This window comes from Marmota monax, unplaced genomic scaffold (assembly GCF_021218885.2).
Source record: "Marmota monax isolate L192 unplaced genomic scaffold, Marmota_monax_Labrador192_F-V1.1 WCK01_AAM20220418_F8-fsc00014, whole genome shotgun sequence".
Taxonomy (NCBI): Eukaryota; Metazoa; Chordata; class Mammalia; order Rodentia; family Sciuridae; genus Marmota; species Marmota monax.
In genome coordinates this window covers 25348143-25364382 of record NW_026695222.1, presented here as the reverse complement: position 1 = coordinate 25364382, position 16240 = coordinate 25348143, and the positions used below count along the sequence as shown (strand labels likewise).

Genomic DNA, 16240 nt, shown 5'->3' with positions numbered 1-16240 from the left:
CCAATTGCTTTCCCCAAATACAGCAGGGAATCCCCTCTGGGAACCTGGGAACTGAGAAATGGAGGCCCAGATCTCTGGCTCTGGGGTCTAGCTGCTCAGGTTTAGATCCCTGGTCTTTCTTTACAGTGTGATCTTTGGCCAATGCCTTTCCTCTCTGAGCCTTCATGTCCTGTGCAAGATGCTGAGGATCAATCCCTTTGCCTGACTCAGGTGGGCCTCCAGAGTGATGTAGCACCTGCCCTGTGGTGGTGGCCTGTTCACAGGTCTCAGTGTGAGGCTGAGCCAGGATCACCAACCTTTTTTTTTTTTTAATATTATTTTTGTTTCTTTGTTTTTATGTGGTGCTGAGGATTGAACCCAGGGCCTCCCCGCGTGCAAGGCAAGCGCTCTACCACTGAGCTACCATCCCAGCCCCTGGATCACCAACCTTGTTAGCCATGTTTACTGAGGCTCCTTCCAGCAGGCTCCTGACCCACTGGAAAGATGGCCATACTTGGACTCTGCCTTCCCCTGTGAGCTCACATTCTAGGCGGAGGAGGCAGAGAATAAGCATGAATAAATAAGACATTTCAGACAGTGGTCAGAGTGCATTATAGAGAATATAAAACAGAATGGTGGGACAATAGGTAGAAGGACAAGGGACAAGGGGGCTGCTCTTTTGGGATGCCAGTGGTGGGTGGGGGAGTGACATTTCATCCAAGAGATTTGAATGAAAGGAAAGAGCCAAACACCTGAGGGCTGGGAGAAGTGTTGGCGGTGCACATGGATAAGGAAGCGGGCCAGCATGGCCGGGGTGTGGGAGCCATGCTGAGCCCTGCAGCGCCCCCTGAGTTGGAGCTGGAGCTTCCTTCCCTTCCTGGGGAGCTCCAGGCAGGGCAGGGATAGCAGGAGGGCACAGCTGGCCTAGCAGGAGTTCACCTTCACTGGCTGCTTCTTCACATGTTTTCTGGAAGGCACTCCACTTCCTTTCTTTAGAACCATAATCCCCTTGGTTGACTTTAATAACCAGCAAGAACATTTTTCAGGCTGTTTAATTTTATTAAAACATTCAAATTTGATGATAAATAGTGGCATGGTTGCTTCAAGCCTCAGATACAAGACTTGCTCAGCCATGGACATATTATCGACACCCACTGTCATCCCCACCGGGAACTCCCCCCACCAAGATGTAGTGGAAGACTGTAAATAATCTAATTATTTCTTGTACTTTGGTAAATATGCCAAGAACACCGTAGCTCTCTGAGACCCACACGGAATATTAACTTGGTGGTTTTTCTTTTTTCTTTTCTTTTTTTGAAAAGAAGAATGGATAATAAGTTAGAGCAATTTGAGCAGGCTGATTGAGACCCACACAATCTCAGGGAGGACAAGGGCTTCCCTCTAAAAGCATCGTTAGCCTCAGAGTGACTGTTGTTCAAAATCTGCAATAAGAGCCAGAGACAGGAACAGGGAAGAGGAAGGAGAGGGTGAATCAGCCGCACACAGTCCCCCAAACCCTTGAGCCCATCAGGATACCAGTTAATTTCACAGTGTACAGATGAGGCCCTGGGAACATAGGCAGGGTTCCTGAAGAGGCACAGCCTGTCCCCACCGTGATGATAGCCCTCTCTGAGCTGAGAAGGACACCAGTATATTAGCACCACAGCGAGGGGGCTGGGAGGGGCCGACTTTCCTGGGTCCTGGCCTCCATGTGTTGCCATGTAGCCTGGTGATGCTGAGCTCCCCCTGGGGTGGTCCCAGAGCTGTGTACTCGGAGGTTCCCCCCCCCCGTCAGTCTGGCACAGGGAATCTGGAAGGCCAAGGACAGCGGTGCAGGGCTAATTACAGAGCATGTTAGCGCTGCTGCTAGCATTAGTATTAATTACTCTCCAAAGACTGGAACGCTGCTCTCCTCCACAGACGTGCCCCCGGCATCCAGCCCAGTGTTCACTGGTGTTCTGCATGGGCGAGGGAGGCTCGGAGGCTAAAGCATACCAGGGGAGGCCACATTTCTCAGCTCAAATGGAGCCCTCTTTGCTTGCACGTGGCTCTGGAGAACTGGATTTATCCACACGAAGTGTTGACAGCTTGAGGTCTGACTCGCAGAAGCACAGGCAGATGCAGACAAATGCCAGCAGTCAGAACTCAAGAAAGACAAGTGGCCCCCTAAGAGACAGGCCCTTTGCCAGGAAGCTGAGAAGCTCTGGAAGCCCGAAGTGGCATCTTTAATTCATGGCCCCGCTTTGAGTTTGTATTGCTAAATTTGAATTAATAAACTTTCAACAACAGCCTGAAGGCTTAGCAGAGCAGTGAGCGGCACTGTCCCTAGGCACCATCTCAGGCTCTCGCTCCCATCTCAAAATCTCAAGGGCCAGGAAGGGAGGGGCAGGGAGCTCTTGGACAGTGAGCCTCAGGGTGGTCCTCTGGCTCCAGCCTGCTGGGAGACCATCCAAACAGGAGCATGGGTTTGTCTGAAAAGCCATGTAGCCACAAACTTGACAGCCATATCCCAAAGTGTGATCATTGGCCCCAACTTTGCAGGTGCCCTTGAGCTCATGTTTTGGGCCTCTGGGACACAGGCTGCCCTCTGAAGCCCTGGGGCCACGTGGCCACCACAACAGAGAAGTACTGGTCCTTCCGGAGGTGGCCGAGTCTAGAGAAGGTCTGGTAGTTAAGAGGATGTCATGGCCACTGGAGGAAGGCCAGCTCCGGGAGTAGGAGCAGCAGGGCGAGAGGGATGTCAGGAGGACACGGCCCCCCTCCACGGGGCTGCAGGGACCTGGGGGCGGCTCCAGCCTGCCCCGTGCAGAGCACCAGGGGTGCCTGGTAGGAAGTGGGGCGCTTCTCGGGGGTGTCTGGACTTGACCCGTCGGTGGGCCTCTGTCCGATGAAGAGCAGGCTCTGCCCGCGGGGGTCTTGCTCCATCTTGAAAAGCTCGTACTCCACGTGGGGGAGCCTGATGCCCAGCGGCAGGCAGCCGTTGGTGACTGTGACGTCCCGCTCGGCACCCACAGACCAGGCCCCGGGGCCCCCGCAGCTGCTCGGCTCGGAGAGGTTGAGCATGGCCGCGGTGACCTGGTCCATGGGAGTCACATGGGCTCGCGTGACCTCGAACACCAGCTCGGTGGCGCCGTGGACCCTGGCAGACGGCGTGCCCCTGGAGTAGCGGCCGGCGGCGAAGACGGTGAAGGTGGGCCGGCGGCAGGCGGGGTCCGAGAAGTGGCGGTAGTACCCTTCCCAGGAGCGGCCAGCGCCGTGGAAGGTGAAGAGCCGCGTGAGGAAGAGCACAGCCGGGCGCGCCTCGCAGCCCGCGCTGGCCCAGCGGCCGCCCAGGCGCAGTGGCAGGGCCACCGGGGCGGGCAGCACGGGCGGGTGGCGCTCGTCAGCGCGCGCAATGAGCTGGCAGGCAGGGCAGGGCCGCGCGTGGTGCTGGCAGGGGAGGAACAGAGACCTCATTTGAGGACTTAATGACAAGGTGGGTGAGGCCTGGCCCCTCGGTGCTCAGCTCCCTCCCAACCTGCTTACCTCCTGCCAGAGGGTCTCACTGCTGACCTGTGGCACCAGTGAGCCGTCCCCTGCCCAGGATCTTAGCCTGCTGACTTTCCTACCTGGAGCTCCCAGGGGAAAAGTCTGCAGCTCTTCTGCAGGTTTCAACTCAGAAGAGGTCCCTGAGGGGTTTCTCCAGACCCAGCGAGCCCCTCCGAGGCTGTCCCCCTGTCCCCTTTTGTTCTCCTCTCCCTGCTACTTTCTCCTGCCTCCTCTGACCCTCTTCCTCCATGAGTAAGCACCAAAAAGCTGGGTCTCTCTCCTTGTGCCCAGGGCCTAGCACAGTGCTTGGCTCACAGCAAACATGCTTGGTGCATGAATGAGCGAGAAATGCATGGAAGTCCCCGTGGGCCTTGTGTCTTGGGGTTTAGAAGAAGCTGTCTCCTTCACACCCAGCCCCTGAAATGGGACCACTGATGCCCATCTTGTTTCTCACTCCTGGCTCTTTGAGGCTAGAGCTATGCTAAATGGCTCCTGCAACCACTGCACAGGAAACCAGAGGCAACTGAGACCTAGAGGGTGGGCGGGGAGGGGTCTGCTCCAGCTGCCCTGGCAGGAAGGGGTAGAGCTGAGCTGAAACACAGCCCCGCACAACTTGCTTGTCTGCACAACTTGCTTGTCTGCACAACTTGCTTGTCTGGGTCTACCTCAGTGTAGTTTGTATCTCCTCATGAGGAAAGAGTACTTTTGTCTTTAGAGATCTCACCTTGGAAGGTGAGCACCCTTCCATCACCCCTTGGACAGCGAATGTGGCAACCAAGATCAGAAGCCACAGCTGTGCTTAGGAACCCTCATACTGGAGGTGGTGCCAGGGGGGTAACTGGGAAGTCATCAAGAGCTGCTCAGAGATGTTCATTCCCGTGCAATTTTCAGTGGGAAAACCAGTCACACCAAGTTTTCAGCCCTCTGTTGCCCCAGGCCATGAACTGATTTCCTCTCTAAGGTCTTATTTACAGTTGTCCAGCCTTACAGATTCTCCAGAGGTTGGTTTACAGTAAAACACGTCAACAGGAAACAGACGCTAAATCAAATTGTGTGGGAGTAGTCAGTCTGAATTTTGGAGCGAAAAAGCTCAGTAGAGGCCAAAAAGGAACCAGATACACATATCTTCTTTTTTCTTAAAGGGAGCTGCCCAAATTTAGCCAAGAGCATCATTCTGAAAGGTCAATGGCTTTGGATCAGCCACTTGTCAAAGCTGACCAGGGAACTAGCAAACACTTTTTTGCTAGTTCCTAAGGGAACTTGGGGTCTGGGTCCAAGGGAAAGGGGGCATTTTGAGGACCTGGCTATGAAGTTAGCTTTAGTATATATTTTCATGCAAAAACCCTGAAAGATTCCTACACATTACAGTTGGGTGAGTTTCATGCCAACCAAGTGGCATAGGAAGTTCTGGTTTAGAAAGAAAATACCAGATGACTGAGGGCCAGGGCTCTTCTTGTTTTGGATTGCCATACTTTAAAAGCTATTACTTAATCCTTATTGAACCAAACTTTCCCTGGTTTCCATAATATAGGAGACTATACCATTTTTGGCTTGGGGGATTTTTTGGGGGGGCACTTGGGGATTGAACTCAGGGCACTCAACCACTGAGCCATATCCCCAGCCCCATTTTGTATTTTATTTAGAGACAGGGTCTCACTGAGTTGCTTAGCACCTTGTCATTGCTGAGGCTGACTTTGAACTTGTGATCCTCGTGTTTCAGCGCCCCCCCCGCCCCCTCCCCCCCTCCCCCCGCCCCCCCCCCCCAGCTGCTGGGATTACAGGTGTGCACCACTGTGCCTGCCTTGGCTTGGGGGATTATATATATATATCTCAGATGTTGATGGACCTTTATTTTATTCATTTATTTATATGTGGTGCTGAGAATTGAATCCAGGGCTTCACACATGCTAGGCAAGTGCTCTACCACTGAGCCACAACTCCAGCCCAGCTTGGGGGATTTTGACTCAGAGTTTGAAGACACTTTGAAAAGCTAGGACATGACTGCAAAAATGTTTGCAACAGAAAAAAGCAAATACAAGAGTTAGCCTGAGTGTTGGTTATTGGGATGCTGACTGCTAAGTCTCTACTCTAATTGAGGCATTTTAACCTGAATTCCAACTTTTGTCACACTAATGTACATTGACAGGACATAATGCTTTACATCAAAATAATCCCAGAGCTGCCCCCCCACGGGGGTAGGTGGGGGTGCTAATTGGCAGAGACAAATTGAGAGTCAGCAAGCTTTCAAGGTGAGAGAGCTGAACGATAAGGCATTTCTTCTGTGGGAGATGTTGAAGGGTCCTGTCCCCCATAGACCATTTCCCAGACATCCTTCTGCAGTGCTCTGGAGTCTCACGTGTTAATATACAAGGCCCCCAGCCAGCAGAATCCACACTTGTGTGGAAGCCAAACTCTTACTGGCCTGTGCCTGTTACATAAAGTTATTTCTCAAACAGCACATAACAGTTTCTAATTAACCCCCAGAGGTGACACCAGGCTCAGATGATTTTGGTTGAGTGTTGGCTGATTGATTAGGATTCTATATACAGGCAATGAATTTGGGGATCAAATTGGTTTTAAATTAACTTCTAAAAATGTTCATGTTTACCATCTGGTTTGGGTTGTGGGCAAGGCTCAGGCCCCAGAGAGCATAAGGTAATGACTAATTCGTTATTTGGGGATTTATCTGCAGCATTTCCTTATTTGAAATTGTCTCCCCCCTCAGAAGGGGGCTTGGTGAGCGGACATTTAATTTTATGCCTGTACATCTGGCACTGTTCGGCAGTGTCCACGTTTCTGTGTCTTGCTTCTCAATCACATTTCAGGCTGCATGGGCCACCAGGACTGGCCAGGCAGCAGGGAGGGCAGGGACAGCGATGGCCCCAGAAGTCTGCCTGGGGCCAGGTGAACTGGTTAGCCCCTGTAGCCCTCAGGGGTCTGCCTTCTCCCTCTTGATGGTGGCGGGGGGAGGCAGCAAGCCACTCGCCGCCTTGCCCTGGTTTGCTAAGTGGGATTGAGCGGAGCAGTCTGGAACATTGGTGGCCAAAAAGGGAATGATTTTGAGGTCACTCGAGGAACTCTGAGGCTGATTTTCTGATTACGAGAATTTTGTTGGGTTCCTTCTCTGCTCCCCAGATCCTGGGTTTGGGGGAGGGGGTGAAAGAGAGATGGGAGAGTAGCTGGATTTGGGGTCTGTCTCATCCCCAGGGCCACCCCTGGGGACTCTGATAAACTGTTGTTCCCAGGGGTGAGAGGTTTCCCCATCTAGTTTAGTTCCTTGAGTGTCAAATACACAGTAAGCACTCAGTATGTGCTAAATGATGTGAGGGTGGCCTAAGAGTTCAAAGGGTACTTGGCAGGGATGCTGAGCTCCTCCATCCTCCCCTCCCTCTTCATCTGCACTTTCAGAAAATGCTGAGTGCCTTGGACCGAAGTTCCTGACCCAGTGTCCTATACTAATTTCACATCCACTAACTTTTAACCTTTCTTCTTGTTGTGATTGTAGGCAGCAAACCCCAGTAGCATCTGCTGAACCTCTGTCACCAATGTCCCTCGATCAGTGTCACAGATACAGAAAGTATCATTGACATCCATCACTGCTCAGGCATGAGGGTGAAGAAAGAATTCCTGTTCTTCGTGCTCCCGTGCCACACATTCGGGTTTTAAGATTGAGGAACTATTTTAATGGGGTGGGTTTCCATTTAAATCAGGTGCACTTCATCTTGTGTTTTTAAAGACAGTTTTTTGCGGGGAGAGAAGCTTAGGATTCACCTGCACCAGAGAGGTGGATCTTGGAGACAGAAAAGGTCACAAGGACCACCCTTGTATTGGCTATGTGCCAGGAATACATAATGCAATTAAGATTAACTTTCTTTCTGTTTGATTATCAGGCCAAAAAAAAGGCTACTAAGACTTCTCCAAATTAGGGCGGCACCTTTGAAATGGCTTCCTTTATAATCTATGTTGATGGGCTTCAGGGAAGTTCACTCTGGAGTTGGGGCTGCATCTCACAGAAATCAGTTCATTTTAGACTGGGCCTCCCCACCCAGAATGCAGACCATGAGGATGCATGTTAGAAACATAGGACCCCAGACCCTGCCCAACCTTCACTCTCTCAGATGCCCAGATCCGGGGGGCAATATTGTTGCAACTCCACCTAAAGTTAGCGTGAGGGGGTGTGTCTGTGGCTCTGCTTCCAGGTCCAGGGAGAGGTCTACAATGAGATCCTGAGGGTGGCATCCAGAGGGTACGCAGCAGCCCCAGGAGGAAAGGGGAAAAGATGCCCCTTCGGTTTATTCCTGAGCATCTGTTGGCCAGACTCTGTGCTTTGGCCCCACCCTTGTGAAGCGTTTTGTGCCACAGTGAAGAGGCAAAGGAGAAGGGGAGAAGGGCCAGCAGAGCTCCGGGTTGGGCTCTGTGCTAGAAAATATGTGAAGTGGGGATTGGAAGGGACATTTGAGCTGAGAAAACCCGCCCCGTAAGAATAGAAATGAGATCAGCAGGGCCCATGAGGACCAAGTCTGGAGTGCAGGGACTGTGGAAGACCAGACAGGGAAGACTGAACATGTGTCCTTCTGGAAATAGCCAATGGCCTTGTGAAGGCCTGGAAAGAGAAGTCTCAAGCAGGGGCCATGGCATATCCAAATTCCTGAAGCCAGGGTCAATAATGGGCACTGATGAGACAGGGCAGAAAGGACCTTTGGTAGAGACCAGGTCATGTAGGGCCTTCTGGGTGGGCCCAAAGTTCCCCGCCCAGGGCCCCAAACTCACCAGGGCACTCTGCAGTGGGCGCTGGTAGCCGGTGGGCCTGTAGTAATGCCTCTCCGCCCAGGTGGTGTGGACGTCCCCCAGGTACAGTTCCTCCACAAGCTGGGGTGCAGCCCGGGGCTGTGGTTGCAGGCTGCGTTGCACACGGACCAGGCTGAGCTCATGCATGTTAAAGCCCAGTGCTACCATGCAGTCCCCCTGGGTCCGGGTGCTCAGCAGCTCATACAGTGCCCCTGGCAGCCAGGCCTGGGCTGGGGGCAGCCTCCCCATGCAATCCTGGATGGCTTGGGTCTGATTGAGGTGCCTGATGACATCGAGCAGGGCACGGTGGCTGTGGAAGGCGATGCCCACCTTGTGCAGGTGGTAGTCGGCCTCAGTGGCACCCCGAGTGACCCAGGAGGCCCTGCGCAGGCGGACTTTGCCCTTGATGAGCAGAGAGTGGGTTGGCTGCTGGCAGGAGGCATCTCCATAGTAGAACTGGTAGGCCCGGAAGAGGCGGTTGGGATAGAAGGTGTAGGAGCGGGTGAGGAACTCTGGGCCTGGTCGCACCTCACAGCTGCCGTGGGGAGGAGATGGGTGCTGGGTGGAGAGGTGAGAACGCGTCCTGGGGCCCTCTGTCCTCTGGGCTGGGCTTGGCCTCCCCAACCTCCACTTCTGGCCTGGCCCCCACAACCTCAGTTTCCCTGGCTTGTTTGGGTCAGCCTTACTGCTGGGGTGAGTTAGGACCTTCCACCCACTGTCAGGTGGCCTCCACAGGATCTTTCTAGTTCCTCTTTCATCCTAACCTCAGGCCTAACAACAGGGGGCTTTTGCAACCACCTCGGGACCTGCTGCTCTGTGAGGTCTGGCAGGCTGTGTCCTGTTTCTTCCCAGTGAGCTCCGGCACCCCCACCCTGTGTCCTGGCCAGTGAATGAGAGGTTCAGGAACAAGTGATCAGACAATACATAGCTTCAATTTGGTGGGCCAGATGGTTCTGTGGCAGCCACTTAAGACTGCAGTTGTAGAGCTAAAGCAGATGTAGATATCATGGAAGTGCATTGGCCTGGTTGTGTGCCAATAAAACTTTCTTTACAGAAGCAGGTGGTGGGTAGGCCTTGGCCCCCAGGCTCAATTCTACTGGTGATGCAAACAAGTTCAGAGTGGAAGGGTAGGAAAGGAAAGCCACCTGGCTCCCAGACCCACCGCCATGCCCCCGGCTGGGCAGGGTAGGCCTCTGGGACTTCCCCACTGGGGCTCAGGTGGGGCAATGGGTGGATGTAAACCGCTCAACTGGAATCCAACCCGTGCCCCTGTTTTCTTGGTATTTTATAACGGGGCTGTTGGAGCAGAAGAAATATGTTGTCACCCAGCAAGAAAACGGTTTCCCTTTCTTTTCTTTCAATCTTTCTGCTACTATCAAGGATAAAGGAGCTGGCGTGACTTTAACACCAACCTCATTTTTTTTTTTTTTTCCCAGTGAGGAACAGACTTGGAGCCTTAGGTAGGCCATGAATCTAGAGCAAATCTAATTATGTTGTTTTGTTTCATTGAGTTTCTTTTTACAGTTACTTCTTATTTATGGCAAGTGGCTCTGTTCTTCATATAGGGGTGATATTGTGCTTCCTTTAAAAATAATTATATTAGACTGTAAATGTGTACAGTTTACTGTATGCCAATTATACCTCAATAAAGCTGTAAAAATGAATGATTATGTTTAAGTAAATAAAGGGAGTTGGTTTAAAGAAAAATAGCAAATGAGTACCAAAACAGGTGGTAGTTAAAGATGGGGAGGGGCGCCCACACCTCAAGGGCCACTGACGAGGCCTGGGGAGTGGAGAGATTTGCTCAAGGGATGCAGCAGGTCACACTGGATGTCTTGGTGGTCCCAGACTCCAGAATCTTTTCCACATTCCTCCCAGAAAGCAACAGGGCTTGCCTTGAGAACAGATCAGGGAACTTTCTAGGAAGAAAGTTCTGGAAGAAATTCTAGAATCTGTTTTCTGACTCATCCCTTGGGTTCTCCTATGTCCCCTCCCCATTCCTTGGTTCGGCTTTAGAGTGGCCTTGACAGTGTTGCCTGGACCCCACCTGGACTAGGGAGGGCGGAGGAGCCAGCCCCGGAAAAGCCTGGGAAGAGTTTGAGTGGCTTTGTGGAACTCCCAAGGCTCCTTCCCCGCAAAGCACTACCAGATGTTTGGCAGTGGGGTTTCTCCATGAGCTCAGGAGGCATATGGAGGACACAGAGAGTCCAGTCCTTGACCCCAGAATGGGACTGACCAGGGGCACATCAGGAGGGATGTAGGAGGAGGAGGCCACAGCTGTCCTACTTTCTACCCCAGCCCTGGGATCGGGGAGCTCAGCTGGCTGCAGCAGGTTTGTGGGCCACAGATGAGGGCCCAGTACAGAGTCCAGGGCTTCAGAGTGGCCACCAGCCTCTGAAACGTCAGTGGAGCCTGTCGGTGAGGAGACCAGCATGGGAACACCAGGCTCTTTGGCCTGCCACTTCCGGCCTCAGGGCCTTTGCCCCAGCTGTGCCCTCTGCTGGGCTTCTCTCTGGCTCTCTGGAGGGCAGACTCCTTTTCTTTCAGCTCTCAGCAGAATATCACCCCCTATAGAAGGCTTCCAGGTCATTTGCTTTACATCCTTGGTTTTATTTCCTTCGCTGCAGATCTCGGCACCATCTCAAGTTGCTATCAATTGTTTCTGTTTGGATACTCAGCACATGCCCCACTGCTGAGCCCTTGTGCCCAGCTCACAACAGGAACTCTCTAAGTATCTGGATAATGGGGCTCCATGTGTTGAATTAATGCATCTCCCGTCCTGCTGTCATCGGCAGGGGTGTGATGTCCCAACAGTCCCTGCCCCCAGGTGCCATCTGCAGAGGGGAGGTAAAGCCATGTGCTTAGCACCTACCAGACCTCTTGGGAACTGGGTACACTGTGTGCACACATATGGACACTGAGGCTCGGAGAAGAAGTCCCTCAGCCTAGGGGTCTGTGAGGACTTGGGGGTCTCACCCAGTGGAGATCCAGGGGCCATCAAGGCGGGGGGGCAGAACTGCAGTGATGCGCATGCCTTCAGGCGTGGGTGGCTGGCAAGGGGGCTCCCAGCGTAGGTGGCCACCTCTTACTTCCCCGGTCACTTCTCTGGTGCCAGCTGCAAACCAGACAGATCTGGATCAGAGATGTGTACACCCCAGATACACCATCTGCCTTCCCTACTCTCCACCTCCACCCAGGGCTGTAGCTTGGGAGGCCAGAGGAAGCCCCATAGCCTGCCTGCACCTCTACCTCATTCCCCAGGGTGACCATTCCCTTTTCCCTGCCCATACCTCCACCTTGTCCACCAGGTTGTCCAGCACCCCTTAGACTGCCCCAGTTCTGGAGGTACTCTGCATGTTGGAATTCCTAGAATCAGTTTTCTGACTCATCCCTTGGATTCCCAGTTGTGACCACCCTGGAATGCAGGCCTCCTTGAGGGAGGCTGGCCCAGATTCTTGGGCTGGAAAGCCTCTGAAAATTCGGCTCTGGGATCCAGACTCCTAGAAGCCCTGCCCTTCTGCAGGCCCCCTCCTGGGCAGTACTGGACAAGGAGGACTGAGATCTGAGGAGCAAGGGCAGTGGGACCTCAGTCCTCCCCCAGAGCAGACCTCACTGAGGAACCCAGGTTCTGCTCCACCTCTCCAGCCTTGCTGCCCACACCAGGCCACTTATTCCCTGTCCTGTTCCAGTGCCAGGTCTTTGGTTTGTCCATCTCTATCTGTGGGACCTACACCAGTGCCAGCTTGCTGGGTGGGTGGTGAATGAGTGTGGGCATGGCCCACCAGCAGAGGCCCAGTGCCCATGTAGAAGGCCACCTTGCAGCCTCATCCCTAAGCCTAGGCAGGAATTAAAATGTCTTAGAAGGAGGTGGTCAGAGGGTGGTTGTGAGCAGCAGAGTCACTGAACTGGGCTCCAGGTCCTCTTGGGGAATCCCCCATGTGCTCTGCCCTGACCCTGCAACAATTGAGCCAGGGCGTGGGATGGCTACTATGATTTCCAGGAGTTGTTATGAGGTGCACCCAGGACCTTCAGCTGCTAAAGAGCAGCAAGTCCCTCAGAAACTGTCATCCTCACTCAGAGGCTGAGGCAACCCAGATGGCAGGATGCTGTGGGAAGCTTGGCAGGAGCAACATCCGAGCATTGCAGCATGGGGCTGTGCTCATGGGGCCCGACCCTGGCCAACCGGCTGCTGCAGCTGCTGTCCTGTCTTGTCCTCCTCTGAGCAGTGGCTAAAGTGGGTCAGGAGCAGCTGAGTCTCCAGGGCTTCAGCCCAGGGGTGAGACTTTGCCAGGCAGGGCCCTGGGAAGGGTCATGAGCTGAGAGGTGCCTGGTCAGCACATTCTGCCCTCTTCCCTGTGAGTGTTTGTACTTTCCCATCTGGGTTTGGGGGGCCACGAGGCCCCACACTGCCCTCTTGGAGCTATGTGATTGGAAACAGGGGCCCCAGGCTTGCCGTGCCCTGGTGACCTCTCAGAAAAATGAAGTGGACCAAATTCCTCTGCCCCCGGGAGGTTGGGAGTCCCAGTCAGGGTCCATGGGGTCCCCAGTGCCCAGCTGAGAAAGCAGAAGTCAGGCTGCTGATGACAGGGACGATGACAACAAGAGTGGACTTCACGCACGTGCGCACATCATCCGATCTGAGCTTCACGGTCCCCAGAAGAGCCAGAGTGTGGTCCTTCTCCTCGAGCAGGCCAACGGGCTCATCCAGATGGGCCCAGCAAGATGGGGATTGTGACACTCACGTGTGACAAAGCCAGGACCCACACACAATGTTCTCCTGGTCAACCGGCCCCTCGGTTTCAATCAGCCAAGCTGGAGAAATGGAAGAAAAGAGCCAACCCAGGCCAAGGTGTCCTCCCACGGACATGTTGTCGTGAGAGTACCCGGGGCTGCTCAAGGCAGCAGAGCAAAGGCCTTGGAAGAGAGAAGCTGGCTGCTTTGCGTGGCCCTGGCACAAGGCTGATGTGCCGAGGGGAGCCTGAGCCAGGATGTGGGGGCCAGTGAGGCATCCACATTGGCCCTGTCCTAGTGTCACCCCCACCCCCCAGCCTGCACTGGGACAGGCTGCCTCAAGGTCGGCACCTCGAAGGTTTGGGTGCGTCTTCATTGGAAGACGCCAGGTCCCCCGGATTCAATTCTGCAGGTTAATTTGAACATCACCGGTGTCAATGAAACCTGTCTGCAAGTGTTGATTTGAAGAACAGATGGAAGCAAGGCGAAGAAAAGGATCAGGAGGGGTCAGCCCGACTCGCCTGGTAGGAAAACCGAGCTTGCATCTCGGAGCGAAAGAGCGGGTGGCCCTGCAAATTATATTTTCATTGTTTCATGAAAATCGGTGTCTTGAGAAAATGCTTTCTGTTCCAAAGAAAACAAGCCTCCCCCGACCCCGCACCCCTCCTGAAGGTACCAATGCCGTTTTGTCACGAATCCTCAGATACTGTGTTCCCACTAGCCGCGTTTTGGTTCCTCTTGTTTTTCTGGGAGAAATTAGGATTTAATTATGTTAGCAGATTGTGAGATACGGTCAAGCCTCGCTGTCTTCAGAACACGCACACACAGCACAGGACACGACCGTGGACCTTCTTTGTGAAAACACCCGGGCCAAGCACAAAGCCGCCTCTTGGCCGCGGGCGAAGCCTCGACTTCAAGGTTGCAGAGATAAGCTTAACCAATTAGCAATGACTCCGTGACATTAGCTCAGTTGCAGCTTTTGGGGTGGACTTTGATTTTCTTTTCTTTCTCTCCCCCCTCCCTTTCTCTCTCCCACAGAAAAGTCCTAACTAGATAAACAACTGGAGGCAGATGAGCTGGGGCTGGGCTGCGCAACTTCTTGCAAGGACCTGATAGACGGAGTTAAACACAGGGACCAAATTGATTTTTATCAACCATGGATTTTTAATTAACAGTGGTGTCCACTTACTGCCATTCATTATTTACTGTTTACTCACTAATTAAAAATTATGCTGCTCTTGCACTCATAAGAGCAGGGACATTTGAAATTAGATAGCATCGTTCAAATTACCTGCAGAATTAAATCTAGAGTGCCCAATTGCTCAGACCAGACTCCCAGAGCTGGAAATGTGATCTGCTGTGGTCCACTGTGTGGTCGTGAGTCATAGCAACAGGGACAGGCCACTTGGACATATGGAATCTGCCTAGGGATTCAGGGTTGCGGACACTTGCTGAGCTCCTACTGGGTACCGGTGCTTGGCTAAGCTTATCACCAGGGCATCATCACCATGGTGACGGAGCATGTACCGTGGGAGTCGCCTTGGTCAGAGGCTGTTTCTGCGTCATGGCCATGACCCCTCCAGCAGTCCCAAGGCAGGTGGCGTGTCGAATGCGATGCTGTATGGAACAACGGATCTGCACAGCCACCCACCACGTGGGTCTATTGATGCCCCCTGGTACAGACGAGGAAACAGAGGTTCAAAAGGGTGGGAGGACTCGGCTGTGGTCACTCCTCGGGCAGCTGCTTCTTGGACAATTAAAGAATGCAGCAAATCACATCTAACATAAAATTTACCACTTTGACCATCTGCAGGAGTATACTTCAGTAGCATTTAGTACATTCCCCACACTCTGCAACCACCGTCTCGGTCTAACCCAGAACCTTCCTATCCCCTGAAAGGAGGCCCACACAGCAAGCACTCCCATGTCCCTCTCCCCATGGACCATGGCAACAGCATGGTTGCCACGGACTGGCCTGTTTGTACAGGCCCTCCTCTTACTTGCCGTTCACAGCGATGCTGGCAGGTCAATGTAGTCATCCCCCTGCTACAGAGGCACCCAGAAGGCTTGGAAAGCCACGCCCTGTCCAGGTCCTCTGTTGGATTTCCTCCCAAGACCTGAAAGCAGGAGGCTTGGCTCAGGCAGGGTGGAGGGCGAAGGGTGGAGTGGGGTCCCTCCCTGAGCAGACGCAGAAAGATCAGCTCTTCGGTTGCCTTCCTTTGGGGGGCAAAATGGCATAAAAGAACCATTGCCCCCTGTCCTAACAGGTTGGGGCTGAGGTTGGAGAAGTGCAGCTCATGGGAGGGGGTGGGCGAAGGGGTTTAGGTGCCACCCCGATTCCTTCACACCCCCGTGGCTACGCGCCCACTTCCAGGCTGTTAGAAAAGCTGCTGTGCAGAGCCCACGTTACTGAGCTTGGAAAGGGGGTCCTCTGAAGGGGACTTTCAAATGTTAAGTAATATTTTAAAAAAACCATTTCATAAATCAATGTGTGAGTGGTGGATGTGGGAAGCAGCCTGAGGGCATCGCAGAGGAAGAGAGAGCTGAGGGAGTAGCTCTTACTTCCCAGGAGAGCACAGAACAGCCTGTGAGTCCCTGGAGCTACTGTGACAAATGACCACAAACTGGTGTAAACAATAGGAATTCCTCTTCTCTGGCCTGGTGTGTGGAAGTCTAAGTTCTGAAACCCACGCGGGCAGGGCTGCCCTCCCTTCACCGCTGCCTGGGGAGGGTGCTTCCCGCCTCTTCCAGCTCTGGGTGGCACCTCCTTCTGGTCTCCGCCTGTCTTCCCACTCTGTGTGTCTCCTCCTGTCCACATCTCCGTATCTAGTCTCCCTCTCTTTTCTCATGAAAAGGCACCACTCACTGGTCAGACTCACGGGTTCAGCACAACCTCATTCTACCTTGATTGCCTCTGCAAAGACCCGGTTTCCACATAAGGCCACACTCTCAGGAGGTGGGGGGTCAGGTCTTAAACACGTCTTTTTTGTTCAAGCTCAACCCCCCACAGCTAGGGAGGGCCATCTAAGGACGGGGACCCTCCCGTCACCTAGCCTGCTTTCCCTCACCCCTCTGCTCACACACTGCACACCTACCTCTGGTTTACTCTACTCCTGGTACCTGACAGGCTCTGGATTTATAAGGCTGCCCACAATGGCCAGAACTCTTATTCTGTTAGGGAAGCTGACATTAAATAGGCCCATCGTGGGATACC

The 16240-nt window shown here is 53.4% G+C and overlaps 1 protein-coding gene across 1 annotated transcript in view; it reads right to left on the bottom strand.

Moving 5' to 3' along the window:
* Window positions 1-1017: 1017 nt before the first annotated feature.
* The window catches only part of Apcdd1l (APC down-regulated 1 like), a 52203-nt gene continuing 36980 nt past the window's right edge, over window positions 1018-16240 (bottom strand). Inside the window, exons 2-4 of the mRNA XM_046433990.2 lie at window positions 11272-11410; window positions 8278-8830; window positions 1018-3408 (exon numbers count right to left, since the gene is read on the bottom strand). Coding sequence (XP_046289946.1) covers window positions 2662-3408; window positions 8278-8830; window positions 11272-11410 — 1439 coding nt within the window. The 3' untranslated portion in view covers window positions 1018-2661. The remainder of the gene's footprint in view (window positions 3409-8277; window positions 8831-11271; window positions 11411-16240) is intronic.